The 18328-nt window shown below is 41.1% G+C and overlaps 1 protein-coding gene across 1 annotated transcript; it reads left to right on the top strand.

Moving 5' to 3' along the window:
* The first annotated feature begins 16975 nt into the window (after nucleotides 1-16975).
* Nucleotides 16976-18034, top strand: june (JunE proto-oncogene, AP-1 transcription factor subunit). Its single transcript, XM_034120256.1, has one exon. It carries the CDS (start codon nucleotides 16976-16978, stop codon nucleotides 18032-18034), a length of 1059 nt encoding a protein of 352 aa, XP_033976147.1.
* Nucleotides 18035-18328: the final 294 nt, after the last annotated feature.

Here is an 18328-nt window from a genome sequence, read left to right as displayed (position 1 = left end):
CATAGCAGAAAAAACTAAAGACGCTCAAGTTATCCAAACTCCAAAGCTGTATCTAAGCCTGGCCGAAGTCCCTCCTCCCTTTCCAAGTGTTGAATTTATAGAAGTATTGCAGTTCAATGGAGTCTCCACGGACAAAAGTGTCAAAGAATTGGAGTATGAAGTAAGAGTGCTAACCAGTAAATCCAAACAGCTGATGGAAGAGAAAAGACGATTAGAAGAAATCACAGAAGAAAGACGACGAGAAAGAGAAACACAAAACACAGAGCGGGAAGCGCTACAGATAAGACTTTTGAAGATACAGGTAGCTGTGAAAGACATTGAGGCTTGTAGGAAGAAGACAAGGAGAAGGGAGGAGAAGCTTTCAGAGATAGCCATAGAACCAGAGAAGGCAGGGCGAACACCTCCAACAGTTCAAACTCAGGAAGAACCAGAGAATCAAATGCAGAACCAACAAAGCGGAGGAGGAAGTTTCAGAGGAAGACGTTTCCAGAATGGTGGCTGCTACACATGTGGTCAGACGTCACATTGGTCCAATGAATGTCCCACACAACTCCGTCAACAGCAAGCACCTGTGTACCCAAGTACAGCCACAAGCACCACAGTATCTTCAACAGCAAGCACCTGTGTATCTTCCTACCCAAGTACAGCCGCAAACACAGGTATACCCTCCCATACAACGAAGGGGCAGAGGAGGAGGACGTTTTCAATCAACAGCAAGAGGTTCCCAAAGTGAAGGATGCTTCAAATGTGGTCAGCTGACACATTGGTCCAGAGAGTGTCCGCAGAACATTGCACCAAACAACGGCCCTCCACAAAGTTACCCAAGGGGAGGTTTCCATGACTATAACAGAGGCAGGGGGTCTCAGGGATGGCAAAGAGGAATAGTATTTCCAAACATGAATGTGTTGAATGTTATTTAATAATAGTGAGTAGCATATTGCATTTAAATATAAATCATCCACAGATTAGTATAAGAAGATTAAAACATAGTAGAAAATTTAGCAGACTATTTTTGTAATTATGAGAAGGAAAGAGATTACGAGTGATGTTGTTCCCCCACACAGAAAACTATTGTGCCCACACAGCTAGTGAGGTCAAGAAAATGGGTTTACGCCCAAAAGATGAAGATGAAAGCCTAGTCCTCGCCCAAGACGGAGGGTCCTTACCAAGTCCTCCTGTTTAAATTGACTGCAGTTCAAGGGGCAGTACAGGCTACACCTGATGTGCAGCTGCTAAGACCAAAAAACAGAAACTCGATTCTGCTGTGGTGAAGTCTGGCTACAAAGGGAGGTGTTTCAATAAGATCGCTTGTCTCAAACCAGTGAAGAAGTCAACAAGAACCCAGCAGAACTAGAGAGTGACTGTTAGCGGGAGAACAGTGACAGAGTGACAGAAACTGGCACAACATTTACCAGCCACCATAGATAGACCCCGTCAGAAGACCGGGGCTGTGTTTAAAGGGGAACTTCATTTATTAAGTTGAGGTATATATGGAGTCAGATTACATTCTCTCATAAACACATTTTTATAATAGGTCTGAAGTTTCTGATTTAAGGCATGAGCTGCAAACTAAATAACATAACACTGAGCTTGGATGAAGAAGTTGTAGGGTTTTTTTTTTTACAACAGTTTCAAGAATCAGTCTTCATTTATTTATGTTCAAGTGAATTTGTTGATTTATAAAGTAGTGCATAAAGCAATATCTATTTTTAAGTGAGGGACATCAGCCCTTCATGTTCTTCTGCGTGCAACCCTCTGTGAGAGTAGTTCGTATTTCCCACTAGTTTAAAGACATATTATTTTGTCATGATTTGTTTGTTTAACAGTGTCAGCCAATCTCTAATACTAGAGCTATTAAGACGTATTGGCAACACCAGTGTGGTTTTTTTCGCAGCAACACTGATACATAGTACCATGACAAAAGCCATTATTGAACTAACAAGAAGTAAACTATATTTTTGTGCTGATGGCAGATTTTTAGTCAATGTGCATTTATACCATTGGAAGACGATGCATCACACAACATCTTTGTACGCCTTGTGGGTACACAGAGGAGTTATATGTGTTTGCTACGACGTTATGGGTTTTCCATGTCCTATTCATAATAGAGTAATCATTGCGATATTAATTGAGCATTTTATGCTCAAAGGAGGGAAGGTCATGATTAGTCAGATAATGGATTTCGGTAACGTTGTAGTTGATAAATAATAACATGTTGTCAACAATAGGTCGCATAACAACAAAAGGTATACCAAAGCTTGGGCCTCCTCCAAGGAGGGAGTGCTCCAGTTTTAGATATTAGACAAATAGAAGTGGATGAATATGTCAGAGCTCTGAGTAATATTTTCCAAGTTTTTGTCTACACAGGCTAGGAAAGACTGCACAGATACCAGACGAGACATCAGAAGAGACTCCTGTTCGGCCAGGTGATTGGGTGAGGGTGAAAGTTCCCAAAACACAGTGGGCTGATCCCCGGTGGTCGGAACCGTGACAAGTTGTAAAGAACTTCACACGCGCTCCGGTTTAAAGGTAAAGAAAAAGGAGCAAATTGACACCACCTCACACATTGTCACCCTTCACTGGCAACTTCCAGAAAAGTTATTGGAAGCTAGGACTGATTTGGCAGAGCTGGAACAAAACAATAAATATAAATACGATTTAAGATAGCAACAGCTCAAAAGACGAATTGTCTTTAGATTTTTATAGATTGTACACTAAAGTGAAAACCTATTTTGTTTTTTCACCTGAAAAAGAGTCCAACGTTTTGTTTCTATTTTCGTATACGTTATTTTTGTACTCATTTACATTTTATAACTGACACAACCATGGATAAAATGTCAAGAACAAAGCCAAAGCAATTATGGGGTCCCCTAGGGATAAGAGTCAGAATAGCATTGTTGATTGTGCTCATTACACTTGGCACCTTTCTGGTTGGATGGGGAGTACAATATCATGAAAGACATGGATCCATTAGTTCACTCGTAGAAAATGCCCACATCACTAACAAAACACCAGCTGTGTTTCAGAGACTTTCACTTATCCCCAGAGCCAAAAGATCAGTTGAGCAACAAGAGGAGGAGTTAGAAATACTCGTTCCCAAAGATGAGGAGGTTAAAATCAAGATCATTCACCCCCCTATATGCAGTTCTTGTATCAAATGATGAGATGGGTTTAAGTGATCGGAATATTTAAGTGATGGGAATTTACAATTTAGGGGAATCTCCAAATACACTGGATCCATGTTTTAGTCTGTACCAGAAACACCCCCGTTAAGACTATGGACAACCGACTGGTGACCTGAGCAAAATTATTGAAAAGTTATTACAGTATAAACAGGGTACTAACCCACGAGGACAACTGTATGTACAAACTCTATGAACAAAATTCCCCAACAGATTGTGGCGACTGCACAGATGTATCCAGTCACAAAAGTTACTATTGTTCTAAATAATAGTGAGATTTAACATATTGGAGAATATATGGAGACGTCCTTTTATAGTGTGTGAAACATGTGGTGCTTGAAACATGTAAGTATTTCAATTTATAGAAGAAAATGGTTTCCTGAAAGAGTTATTTGGAGTAGATGTGTTACAGTGGGAGAAAAAACAATGTTTAGAGATATAGTACATTTATTAGTAGACATTAATTGTGTTTAGATGGCATTTAACATTTAAAACAGATAGTATGATTAGAAGATAGAGTGGAGAAGGTTAGATTTACTTTACCTCAGTGTGTTAGAATTTCTATAGGTAATGCGTCCCGAGACCTGGACTCTCTCTCTCTCTCTGCCTGTCAGACTGCTACGACCCCTATCAGACAAAAGACCTCACTACAGGAGACTCCTCCTCCTCCTCCATCGAACAGACAGAGAACCAGAGCTGAACCAACAACGACAAGACTGCATCCAGAACCTTCTCCACCTGCGGCATCCAGAACCAGAACAGCATGCTGACATAAAGAGGCATACTCTCATCAGTCCCTAACCCAGGACATGAAGTTCCAAGCTGAGCCACGAGATTTGGCACAAGAGCAGAGTGTGGGACATGAAAGCAGAATACGCCCTCCATACAACAGCGAAGAGACTGTAAAGAAGGAGATGAAATGCAAAGCAGTTGGGCCACTGAAAAGAGTACCAGCGAAAGGATTTAAGAGCTGATGGACTGAGGAGAAGACGGAACCAGAGGAGTTGGCATGGTCTAACAGAATGTGAGGGGGTCGTGGCTTGAGACAACAAGAGGAGGAGAAAAGGAAAACGGGAGTGAGTGAGTTTATACATAAACACACTTATTCACAAACAAACTTGAATTGACTTGATAAATACGTAAAGACAAAAAGATTTATTAGCCATGAATTAATAAATTGGTAAATTAAAATAGTAATAAAGAGGAAACTGTTAAAGTAAAATGAGGAAATAATCCTAAAACACACTGAGGGTACTGTGAGATAAAGGGGTAGACATGATGGAAATATTCACCACACTTTACACTTTAAGCAGTGAGTGTTGTGGGACTTAGGAGTAGAACATATTTTTCAATCTTTCCATCATGTAAACGAATTATTCCCTAAAAGATTTTATTCATGGGTGAATTTGGTAGAGATCTAATGTGTTACAATATTGATCTACAGCTAAAGGGATAGTTTTAGTGACCACTCTATAAGAACAGACAAATCTGTGTTAGTTGGACAATGTTAAAGGGAGAGCTAATACCAAGCCAAATATAGTATCCCAATCTAAAGTATTGTTTTCGCCATTGTAGCATAGTTATTACCATAGGAGAACTGTTAAGGTGGAAATAACATTTGTTTGTCCAAGATGTAGAGTTTTAAAGGACACTGGGCAAAGAGCGATTGCAAATTTAATTTTGGAAAAAGCAATATAATTGGGAGTAATACATGCGGGGCCTTGGATCACTCATTGCAATGATGCATATTTTTGACAACCCATATCGTTTAGAGAGAAGGGGTCACTCAACCCACCCAGCAGTTGTTTTAAATCTTACTTGTAGCTTCACAGGGAGCGCACGGCACCAAATTATGAGTTTAAAAGACAAGCGCCACCACCTCCTGATGGTCATCCATTTAATCAGGGATGACCTGAAATTTAGAGATGTTATTTAAAGTAGAAACATATCCGCCATAAGTGAAAATTCCTAAATTGAACTACAAACCATGGATGAAATAACTACTGTTTTTAAAATCCTTGATAAAGGAGGGAGTAACTGTTACATGCTCGGACACCCAAGGTTCCACACACTGTTAAAGGGGTTAGCATAGTTCTTTAAACAGACTAGAATTGAAGATAAATTAGTGAAATGAGTTATTGATATTCCACCGGTTTTCACACCATTTAAGGAACTTTATCACTGCATTAGAACGGACCACCCAAAGGTACTGAAGTAGGAACCATAAGTGATGAAATTCTCCAATTGTTGTAACTGACCAAAATCTTCTCCCAGAAATGACTGTCTGAAATGCCGTATCCCAGAGTAGATGTTTGATGGTATCATGGAACTAAACCCTTGTATGCAGTCTTGCTACAGGATTAGACTGGGACCTGTGCACTTGTACAGCCAGTGATGTTTTATATGCAGTACCAATGACAGTGGGGCAGTTAATCAACATGGCGAAACGCCCCAAAACCAGTAGGGCTAAGAGACCAGTCAAAGGAGGGAGTTTAGGCTCGACAGTGTACAAGGATAGCATAGGGGTGCCCAGGGGAGTGCTAGATGTTGGAGTTGCATTCCATGTACCCACACCCTAACGTACCGATTGATCACCACGGCCTTTTCTAGAGAACATATTACTTTCATACTTTAAAAAGTATGAAAGGGGGGAGGGTACATTTCTCATAAGGGAACAGTTTCAATTGCTAGCAGAACAAGACGACTCAACCCATATACAGATATTGATGAAAATGAAGACAGTGTGTAAATGATGTTAAATGATATGGATGATAAATGATGAGATTGTTCAAAGAATGTCCAAATCATGTGATATTTCAAATGATGAAATATATTTCAAATGATGAAATCATTAGAATGAAGAACCAGCTACAAAGTGGTATTACTTTGCACTATTCAAAAAAGGTTTCTAACTTTTATGTTTTATACTGTTATTAGTGATGCGATTTTTAAATAGTATGTTTTTATACTTTGTAAAACAAGTGCCTTAACACTGAATGTGGTATGGGAACGGTTTCTGTGAAAGGAGGGAGTAAGAAATGTTCTAATACCACAAGTTGCTGCTATTTTAAAAAAGTGATATTGAATGTTAAAACTAAAAGTTATGCACAAGGGAAAACTTTTACACCAGAAGACCAACCAATGTATTGTTTGTATTTTTGATGACGGTTATTTGAACCATTCCATTTTGATAGTATGTTTTTGATATGAGTTATGTACTATGCAAAGTTCAGATGAAGAACTCATTGATTTCAGTATTGTGTTCACACCTTAAAAGGTGTGAAAGGAGGGATTGTTAGAAATTAAAATTCAATGTTTTATGGCATGATTTAGTCTAAAACATACCGTCAGTTTAAAAGCAGTCAGATGAAGAACTTATTACTTTTAGTATTGTGTTCACACCTTAAATGGTGTGAAAGGAGGGATTGTTAGAAATTAAAATCAATGTTAAACAGCATAATTCAGTCTAAAACATATTGTCAGTTTAAAGCTGTTTTATTGTGGAAAAGCCCGGAAGTTCTCAGGAAATCAATGCCAAGCTTTTATTCTGAAAAATCCTTTATCCGGTTAGCTTGTGACTAATGTTGCGTTTTCTGAATGTAAAGTGAAAATGACTTGGAGTGTTACACACAAACGTACGGACTTTAACACTACATCGATAGACGTTAAGATATTATTACTGCTGAATATTAAATGAAGGTCTAGTCGATCGTAGTGTTTACAGATACGTGAGAAGCTATGACGTCAGAGGGAATTTCCGTAAAATAAGAACTGTGCCGGAGCGGAACCACTAGGACTTCTAAACTAAGTATTACAGCTGTTTATAAGGTATTAAATAGAAAGTCATGACAGAGATAATGAGGAGAAAATGCTTAAGGAAGTAGGCAGAGAATATCAATGTCGAAATCATCTGTGCTCTCGCGATATCGAACCGGCAAATGAGTAGGGGGCCACCCACTATTTGCACAGCGGGGGACAACGAGACGTGGATAAAAAGGCAGGACGAAAGATAACGCACGCTCTTCCCTTCGCTGCAGCCTCCCTCAAGACAACACCGGCTTTGTCTCTCCATTCACCATGCTTGTTCTTTAACCACGTTACTTAATTAAACTACCCATTTGAACCTTTTCAGAGACTCCATTAGTCTCGTTATTTTAAGTTTCTTTCCTGGGAGCGAGAAGATCACAAATTATCAACACATGCTACATTCAGCAGATTTGTGATCTAAAAGAGCCATATTTAACACTCTAAAATGTATCTCTCCCCAGTGCGTTCCTTCTTCGTGGGTGCTTTTTCCCTAATGATTTTCTCTTGGTTGAGTGCTTCCCCTTTTTAAAGCCTGCCGGAACCCGTTTTCCTGGAGGTCTCTTCCTGGCCCTTCTTGCTAAAACCATCAGACCTCCTGATCCTTCTTGAGACCCGTGATCCGGTTGGCCGCCAAATTTATGGACAGCCTTACCGATTACATCAGATGCAATATTTTTGGCCGCCGATTTAAGATGAGGTTTAGCTATGGCGAACCCGCTTCTCAACAATGGTGCTACAAAACGAAATAATCTTGAGAATATAGAACCAATGCCTCTACCGTACATAATGGGTGCTCCATAAAAACCAGGCAATGACCCTCCAGCTTGATTTTCATAGTAGCTAACAAAACGTTGTGGATCTTGATGAATCATTGTTTTGCAAATGATTGCCCCGCTTTTGAAGGTCGGAAATTAAGTTTCACTACACTCTTACCGTAGGTAAACTTTACTGGTTCGTTCTGATCGTTTTTTATCTCTATCTGTATATTTTCGATATGCGTTTTTGTTACCGGCAAGTAATACGCAGGACTAAAATACTGGGTGATGGTGTCACCGAATGTCCCTTTTATATCTACGGTTCTCAGGAGAGGAGCAAAAGCGTCACCTACCCTCTGATGACTGACCACGTTACTATAACAGTAGAAATGAGTTACGCCTGCATTTATATCCGCAGGGTAGGTTGCTGATTTATCATCAAATTTGAGCCACTGGTCTGGTTTTATTCCAAGCATATAAGCGACGGGTTTTGTAAAGCGAAAACAATGTTGTCCACCTCCCTGAAATTCAATTTTCCTGTGAATTGGACTATAGTAAAAATTGATGTCAAGAGTCAATTTTTCTGAAGCAGGACTCCAGTTCCGCCTTGAGCTGACTTATGGTGCTATAGTAACCCCCTCGGAACATTTGAAGCTTTACCTTGCTCACTATCTCGGTGGATTTTGATTTCTTTATCCATTCAAAATAGGCTACATCTAGAGGTAAGTTATACCAAGTGTGTGGGTATGACATTTCTGTCATGGCTACCTGCCACGAACCGTCTAAATGCAAAGGTTGTGCTAAGTTTACCTGGTAACTAAAGCTTGTATTGTTTTGAAATACATCAAGGCTGGCATTGGAAGGCAGCGTAATGTAGAACCCCTCATTTATCACCATGGTTGTAATGAATGACTGAGCGTTAAAGGTAGGGTAGGTAAGTTTGAGAAACCGGCTCGAGATACACTTTTTGTTATATTCCATGGAATGCTCTTAACATCCCGATAGCAATGAATATCTTAAGTGCTTTGACACAAAATCCATAAAAAGATGTCATCTGTGGAAGCCGTAATACTGTAAAAAGTACGACCAATCATTTTAGCCGGCCCGGCTAAAATAACTGGATGGCCTACCTGCCTGTCAGCCTTCCATCTGTGCACAAACTTATCTCGTGCCCTCATTGGTCATGTGCGTGTTCGTGTGTGTTGGAGGAGGGGCTCTATAGAGTGGTAGATTTTCTCCGGTTGTGTATTTTCAAATTCTAGCGATCTCGAGCCGGTTTCTCAAACTTACCTACCCTACCTTTAAGTCTGTTGTTTTTATACATCTTTGATTTCGCCAGCATCAACCCAGCTGTTGAATTTCTCGGGCCAGTTCTTCCAGCATACATACATCTGTTTTTTCCCTCTCACAACACGCCTTTTCAGAATTTTCTCAACTTGAAAAGCCTTGTCACGAGATACCTTCACTTTTTGTAACTCTTTCTCATAAAAAGTCCCCTTGATCTCTTCTCCATCATAATCTTTGAGTTTGTAAATAGGTGGTTGACGAGGTATGCGTTCGGACACCGTAAATAATTCGTCGGTATAACTCTGTTCATATTTTTTATCAAAGACCCCTCTCAACTTGGAAATTCTTACAAGTTCCCCCTCCTTAAAGTTCATTTTCGTAGCAACTTTTTTTTTTACGATGGCTAGATGGGGTATACAGGTTACGAAACACTTCAGCCGCATTTTCCTTTGTCACCTGCAGTGGTGTCATTTTAATACTTCGGTGATAACTATTATTGTAACTTAGAATTAGTTCAGGCAAAACGTCTATGTATCTATGAGTGTTTTTAGCTGTAAAATACGTCCACATTTTAGTTTTCAGCGTACGGTTAAATCTCAACCACACAAGCCTTCATATCACTGGCTGTTGCATAATGTGCAATACCTCGTTTCTTCAATAAGGCTTGAAAAACGTTGTTAAAGAATTATTTCCCTGCGTCTGTTTGCATCTTTTTAGGAATCTGACTGTGTGTTAAAATAGTATCAAAGGCTTTGGCAACCTCTATACCAGTCTTCTTCTTTATTGCCTGAGCATAGGCTTTTTTCGAAAATACATCTATGACTGTTAAGCTTCTTTTAAATGTTGAGAAAAGCAAAAAAGACTCCAGAGACTGCTTTGGATATTGTTACTATGCAAGGACAATTACTCGAAGTGGTTACCTGTTATAAATACCTATAGGTATCTGGCTTGATGATTGTCTTACTTTTAAACTTCAGGTCATTAATCTGCTTAAAAAGCTGAGGATTAGACTAGGTTTCTTTTTTAGAAACAAGTCCTGTTTCTCACTTGAGGCCAGGAAAAGGCTAGTCACTGTGACCTTTTTACCTGTGCTGGACTATGGTGATTTGATCTATATGAATGCGGAGGCTCAGTCATTGGTACATGTTTATCTATAAAGCCATGTTGGGTAAACTCCCAACTTATATCTGCTCTCTGATTTCACAGAGAGTGGCAAGTAGCTACAGATGTAGCAGCTAATTTAGGACAGTTTGAAACGCGAGGGTCGTGGTCGGCCCGTGGTCGGCCCGTGAACGGGCCGTGATCAAGAGACTGCCCCCAGTCTGACTTGAGACCGCCCCCGTGATAAATAAATGTAATTATTGTGAAGCCAGCTGCAATGGATCATTGATCCACCAGGGGGTGCAGTGGGGTTCCACACTGGAGCTCATCTGAAATCAACTTCGATACATTAAGCTGGATGTACAGTATGTCTGGTACTACTGTATAGCGGATCTTTGTTAAGATCCATATGTCACGGATAGGATCATAGTCTGTGCTAAATAAGAGACATGTAATCATTTACAAAACATCACCATGTTGTTATTTAACAAAATAATGTTGTTTAGTCGAAAAAAACGAACGAGAGGAAATGCAGCCGGCTCTCGATTTTTAATCCTAATTTAATCATCATCTTCACCACGATCATTTATGTTTATGTTCGCCGAATTTACATGAAATCACTGACAAATATGAATATTCTGTATTCAACTTCATTAAAACGTTATTAACGTGCCTAAACTCAGTAATTCACTAAATATATTTATATTTTAATGGAGCCTTGTCAGGCAGATCAGGATCCCGACGCGTGGTGTCCAGAGGTCTTATCCCGTGTTCCCACTTCCTCTGAGGGGACAGCACGGAGGGGGGGCATGAAGAGAGACCTGCACCATCTTCATTCACGCTGGCGTTGCTGTTATCACTTGCTCAGTGTCATTTCATTTGACCAAATGTCTTTACATATACATTTAATAGATTTTATTATTATCCACCTTTTTGTTTTATGTCCTTTTATTTAAAACATTCTTTGAGACTTCATCTTCTGGTTCAAATTTCAATAAATGTAATTTGTATAATCACTCTTTTGCCTTTATTCTACATGAAAATGTTAGAGATTCCTTTCAAATCTGTTGATTATTCATATCTTCCTCAGGAATAGTATGTCGAATTTGTAATGCTAAATGTATATCATTTTCTCACAGGATATAGAATGAGACAACACAGTTTTTATCCATTGTGTATGAATGCTTCAGCTCTTCAGACCAACATAGTAAGATGTGAAGCATGTTCCTAATTGTGTTGGTATGCAACCTAGGTCTGGTCTGTTTAATAAAGCAAATCTGCCACTTTTATATTGTAGAATTTGTTCAATTAAAGCAGTCTTTAATTGTTTGTCCTAAACATAGCAATATATGCTTTTGAAATGTAACATGTCTTTGAAAAAATAATAGTATACAGTTTATATTGTGTATCACCTTTAGCTTGAAAATACATAGATGTGTTTTTTTAATCTATAAAATAAATAAATAGACAGACAGACACTTTATCAATCCCAAATTGGGAAACGATTTAACAGCAGCAGTGTGTTCAGGTATTAAAATATTTAAAGTTGGAATAAAGTATAAACTACACAACACAAGTCTAATGCACAGCAATCCATAAGATAAGTCCGAGTGGACTCCGGAGTTTGCTGCATGAGTTGCACTGTATGATCTGTGGTGTAGAGGGCTGTCACTCAAAAACTGAGTAGCCAATGGGGACGCACCCCTGAAAGTCCCGCCCACCTGGGAGGTTTGTGTCAGAATCTCAAACAAAAAGTGAAGGAGCGCAAAAGAGAGTGCTGCAGCGAAAGCAAAAGTCTGATCATTGAGAAAGAAGCAAAGAGAACTGCAAACAAAAACCTATGTTAAAAAAAAGAAAAAAGACTTATAGTTTACATGATTACACAAATGATTTGTTTGCAACTTATAGTTTTATTTTTTAAATTAATTTTATTTTGCTTGATATTTGCTTTATCTTTATGATACAAAACTAATCCCATACAATAGGGGCGTTACCCACTTTGGGCCAACCTCTCCAGGCTTGGCTCCTGAGAGGGACAGGCTGAGACAGGGTGGACTGTCTGACAAGGTTATTCAGACTATCCACCGCTTATGACGCGTTTTTTGCAGGGGGTCAAGAGACAGCGCCCAGTGGTGCATGTCTCCACCCCGCAATGGGATCTGCCGTTGGTGCTCGAGGCTTTGGTCACAGAACCATTTGAGCCTCTGGAGCTCTCCTCCCTGAAGGCACTATCATTGAAAACAGCTTTGCTGAGTATGCGAGCTGACCGCTCTGTCGGTGCACTCGAGTTGCCTTTTGATTCGGGGTGACCGTAGCGGGGCGACACCCATCCGAACCCCTGGTTGTTCGACCTGAGGAGTTCGTTGAGCTCGAGGGCTATACAGTTAGACGGCTTTAGTCTTCTACCCCATACTGGGGACAGGGAGGCAAAATTGCACCTCCTCTGCCCAATTCGTGCACTGGCATGTTATGTAGGGCGCACGGCTTCCATTAGGCCAGCGTTTCTCAAAGTGTGGGGCGCGCCCCACTGGTGAGGCGCAGAGATGTGATAGGTGGGTCGCAAATGGACACGATGAAGGGGAGATTTTTATTTTTTTATTTTTTTACAAATACATTTTTTGGACTTCAGGCCGGAATCGAACCTGGGTCCTCACGGGCGGTAGTGGACTGTTACAGGCGGAGACTCGCAACGGCGGTGGACTTTCACAGCGCCGCTGCACCAGACCCGCCGGGTGTTTGCGGATGCGATACCGGCGCAGCGGCGCTGTGAAAGTCCACGGCCCACCGAAGGCAGCAGCCCACCAACGGCAGCGGCCCACCGGGAAAAATCCCTGTAAACAGCATTCACACTAATAAAGAAACAGAAGAACTATAGTGGAATGCTGTAAACAGCATTTGCACTAATGAGGAGAGAGAAAGAGAGAGTCGGAGAGTGAGGAGAGAGTGAGAGATAGAGATTAGCTGACTCACTCTCTCAGCTCTTGGATCGTTCAGCAGCTCTCTTCTTTTCTATGTGAGTATTAACCTAACCGTCCTAAAAGATTATTATTGCTGCTTTTAACAGCCAGCTGCTGTGTTGCATTGTTATAGCATAGTTAGCTGTTTAGGTTGTCAGGCGGTTGTGTTAATCAGATGAGCTGCTGCCTCTGGCTCAAGTTAACTGCTGCACGGAACTTTACCGGCTGTACAGGAAAGAGAAAAGAGATAAATCCAACGTCTTTAATATTGAGAGGTTATCACAATGAGTATTACTGTTTTCATTGTGTGACTCCTACTGTCACTGAACTTCTGAAGGGAAGCAAATTATTCAATATTGCATGGAACATCAATCTTTCATATTTGTCTTTTTTTATAATTTATAAAATGTTTGTTCTGGCAGCGGTTCCTGTCGAATGTTGTTGGGGAGCATAACTCTGGGATTATTGGCAGGCAGAGAGCAGGATGTTCCTCACTCAGTACACATCATCCGCTCGTTGCAGCTTGTGATGATAAGAGATACTTCAGCATAGTGTTTATCATTTGCGTGAAGCTTTCCGTCCTAAGTATGAGTGCCATTTGTCTCTCCTGTTCGCTAAAAACTCAGGTGTTTCCCGTTCTGCTCAGGAAGCGGGTGTGAAAGAGCTCAGTCATGTCTTCATGCCTCTCTGCTCTTCATTTGATATATTTTTCTTATTTTTTCGAGTCACAATACCGACAAGCTCTTATGTACATTGAAACGGTACGTATGGCATGTATTGTATTAAGACTGACACTATTCTCTAATTATATCAAATCAGTTTTACACCTTTATAATAACATATTTGTGATAACACCCCCTCCAACAGATCAGATTTATTATGTAGCCATGTGTGCTGCTGCTGTACACAATAATGGAATAAATATAGTCCATACATCAAAATATTGTTAATATTATGAATTAAAAAAAAAAAAATCCCATTAATAATAATAATAATAATACATTTTATTTCGGGTCGCCTTTCACAACGAAACCAGAGCTCCGAATGGTGACAAGGCGGAAGTTGGTGATTATTAGCAGGCCAGCTGAGGTTGAGTGGAGGGACGAAAAAGGGGGTGGACTCCTGATGACGTCTGCCAAATAGACGGGCCAGGTTATGGAGGGTTTTGTGGGTGAGAAGCAGGTTTTTGTATTGATGCGGGATTGAACAGGGAGCCAATAGAAATTGGATGAGGATGGGTTTGGAGGCAGTGGAGGGTGAAGCTTTGGTGGATTTGGAGCCAACAATCAGGGCTTCTGTTTTGCTGAGGAGTTCCTGCTCATCCAGCTCCTGATGGCAGGTGGAGAGAGAGGTGGGAGGCAGGGCAGTGTTGGGTTTGTCGAATATGCAGACCTGTTTAATCAGCATACATAGCAGTGGAAGTGAACATCATGGTGACGGAGGATTTCATTTCATTTCAAACCTTTATTTATCCAGGTTGTATCCCATTGACCTCTTTTTCAAGGGAGACCTGCTCAAGTAGGTTCCACATGAAACATTAAAAACATAAACAGAACAACAAAAGGACATCATACATTAGCTATTAGGATAGTGCCAAGAGGAAGGAGGTATATGTTGAACAGGAGTGGAACCAGTACTGACCTGGTCGTGGCTGAACCTATCACTGTGGTCCTGCCTGACTCTCATCATACTACTTCCCTGATGGCTCCCACAGGATTGTTGACATCCTCGTGGATTCATCTTATTATTATAGACACATGCATTTCCAAACATTTGGTCTACCTACGCTGTAAAATGTATTATCTCTTTGATTTACACACGGCATCTATTGCACGTCTGTCCGTCCTGGGAGAGGGATCCCTCCTCTGTTGCTCTCCCTGAGGTCTCTCCCATGTTCCCCTTTAAACTGTGGGGTTTTTCTCTGGAAGTTTTTCCTTGTACGATGTGAGGGTTGTTGGAGTAGAATACCTCTGCTACGCGCCGTTCGTTGGATGAGGCTGGATCTCTATTAAATTAAGAAAGGAATTGAAAACACCGGAATCAAAGTTATAACAAATTATCTGAGTTTACTTCTAGTAGGAAACCAAACACATATACAAGTTATACAGAGTACTCGAGTACTCCGGACTTTTAGATTTGTGATGCGATGCGGACAAATGCGTCAGGACCCGCCAACTCATCAAACCAAAAAGAAATTGGACTTCAGGTTTGTGATGCGATACGGACACAGTTCTCAGGACCTGCCACTCACCAAACCCAAAAGCAATTTTACACACACAAACATCAGTATTTCTATCTGTCTTTGGGGCGGAGATTTGTCGATTCTTCCTTCCCACTTTTCTCCCAAGCGAATTAGAGAACCCCTGGGGAGGAGCTGTTTAAGCTGACCACCTCCCCCAAGTGTCCTGACTGGCTGGATTCCCTTCTGGTCTGGTTCAATCAGAGTTCGGACCATAAAGTTCCATAAGGTCAAAAGTCAACCTCTATCTGTGATTAGAATCTTAACTTCATTTCTTTCCCATGAGTTCTCCACATATTTAACGATGTCTTTTAACGACTTAAAAACAGCACCTGGTCTTAGCGGTGATAAGGAGGATGTAATGTTGTCTTTAACGACCTCAATGACGACATCTGCTTTTAGGAGTGAACTCAAGGTTGGTGTGTGAAAACAGAATCTCTAGGTCAGTGAGTTTAAAAGTGAGAACAACATTCCTATATATATGATTACCCATAAACCGTTGTGATTACATAAAACAGTTCAAACAATACATGTTTACTTCAATACAGTGTAGAATCATATCTTCTTACTTCAGGGTCTAAGGACAGAGGGTGTCATATTGTCATACTGATATTCTGTACAAACTGTGAAGTCCACTGAGACAAATGTAACATTTGTGATATTGGGCTATATAAATAAACATTGATTGATTGATTGACCCGAGGGACACCCAAGGAAACAGTGGAGCACCTTGACCTGTGGTTGTTGAGTTGTACATATTATTTGCTGTCTGTGAGATAGGATGAAAATCCAAATCCCATTTATATTTTGAACGGTATTTACCTGATGGATATGATTTAGCACACACCTCTTAATATTCATCAACAGTATTGTGCTCACAATTCAATAAACAGGTATTTTACTGGTAAATCTACTGGCAATTGTACAACTAAAGGGCTAATTTCACTATTTAGTTAGTACTTTTACTTTTATACTAAAACTTCATTTTCTTAATTGTACTTACATACTTTAGTGAACATTCGAATGCAGGACATTAATTTGTGTCGTTAATAACATGCATTTGTCGATTTTTTTTTTAGCTAAATCAAATACCAAGAGGAACATTTGAATTTCCCTTATTTAAATCATGAGGTCCTAAAAGTTGTAAAATGGACGGATAGTTAAATTCAGATTCATTTTCGCATTCTCATTCAATTAAATGTGCAGAGATGTGATGCAACTTTCATTGGAATGAACCTGGTCCCACCCCTCCTCTCCCTATGCTCTTCTGTACTGTACTTAAGTAGATCAAGTAATTATAACATCTTAATACCTCTTCCACCGCAGCAGTTGGTCAACGCACGTGTCATGTATTAAACTGAGGATTTGATTGGTGCTAATTTAATCATGAACATTATATGTTAAAATACTTAAACCCAGTTTTTGACTGCAATTTTCTTTTTTTTTAAGGAACCCCATTCACAAGATTACCCCCCAGATTACTCCGCAGTAATCTTTCAGTCTTCTTCCACTCACAAACCTGTTTGTTTTTCCTTCAGGCACTCACCCCCTCTTCTTCTGCTGTTCATACTGAAGCCGCCGACGTCAGCAGAGTGTTTCAATCCCCTCTGATATAGGTTAATCTGATTATGAAGATTTTCTTCATCAATGAAGGCCAACATGGAGACTCCTTTTTACCACGACGACTCCCCTATTGTCCCTCTATTCAGCCACATTGCAGAACACGAGCGTTACTCTGGAAACAAGATGCTGATCAGTAAGAAGGCCACATCAATCATGGGCAGTCATCACTTTCCCAGCAGTGAAGCAACAGGGGGTGGAAACCAACATAACCTGGGACTTGCCGGCAACAGCTCCCTGATGACAGCAGGGACGCCCTTGGTGGAAATCAACCTGCTGAAGATGGCGTCCTCTGACCTGGAGAATCTGATCATACATTCCAACCAGGCACTGGTCACTACCAGCCCAGTTTCGAACTCTACCAATCCCTTCATCTACCGTAACCAGGCCACCAACGAGCAAGAAGGATTTGCAGATGGCTTTGTCAAAGCGCTCGCTGACCTTCACAAGCAAAACCAGTTGGCGGGATGTGGCCCCATGTCCCCGTCCTCATCTTCCACTGTCTCCCTACAGGCGTCCTACCAGAGGAACCCGATGTCTGGCGGAGACCTCCCCGTCTACACCAACCTCAGCAGCTACAACCTGGGCCAGATGACATACCCTGGCGGACAGATGGCGTACAGCAGCTCAGGCCACAGTGGCAATGAAGCCCCTCAACTTCACGCCCAAGGCCTTGACGCACCTCAGATCGTGCCTGAGGTTTCTCATCCACCTGCCGACCCTGCTTCCTCACCATCCCTCCCCCCAATCAACCTGGAGAAAGAGGAGCGCATCAAAGCAGAACGCAAGAAGCTCTGCAATCGTATTGCCGCGTCAAAATGCCGCAAGCGGAAGCTGGAGCGGATAACGCGGCTTGAGGACAAAGTGCGTGTTCTGAAGAACCAGAACTCGAACCTGGCCTCAACCGCTGCCATGCTGCGGGAGCAGGTTGCACAGCTTAAACAGAAAGTTATGAGTCATGTCACTAATGGCTGCCAGATCGCTGTTGGCTCGACCCCCAGCAAGTCTGGAGTATGTGGGGGAGACCTTGGCATAAGGACTCCAGCTGCTAAGCAGATGGGAAACCAGGAGAAGGTGTCAAAATAATCATATTTTATGCAATTAGTTTGCAGTGCTGGTCAAAGCAAGCAGAGGGCCAAGCCCACAGGATGGATTGATGTAAATTAGGATTTATGTAGCCCTGTAAAAAATTGTCAACCCTCCAGCCAAAGGGGAGGAGAACGGGGAGACAGGAGGGATGACTACCTTACGAGACTGTGTGTGAACAGATAATTTGCTCAGTGCCTTGCTCAAGGGCACCACGGCAGGGCCCAGGAGGTGAACTGGGACCTCTCCAAGTACCAGTCCACACTCCATATTTTAAGAGTTGTTCGAGGACTT

The sequence above is a fragment of the Trematomus bernacchii genome, unplaced genomic scaffold (assembly GCF_902827165.1).
Source record: "Trematomus bernacchii unplaced genomic scaffold, fTreBer1.1, whole genome shotgun sequence".
NCBI lineage: Eukaryota > Metazoa > Chordata > Actinopteri > Perciformes > Nototheniidae > Trematomus > Trematomus bernacchii.
Note: the sequence above shows the minus strand (reverse complement) of the source record. Positions and strands in the feature narration are given on the sequence as shown.

What these genes read in the sequence shown, in the direction of transcription:
- june (XM_034120256.1), top strand. Translation starts at nt 16,976, where the DNA reads ATGAAGGCCAACATGGAGACTCCTTTTTACCACGACGACTCCCCTATT.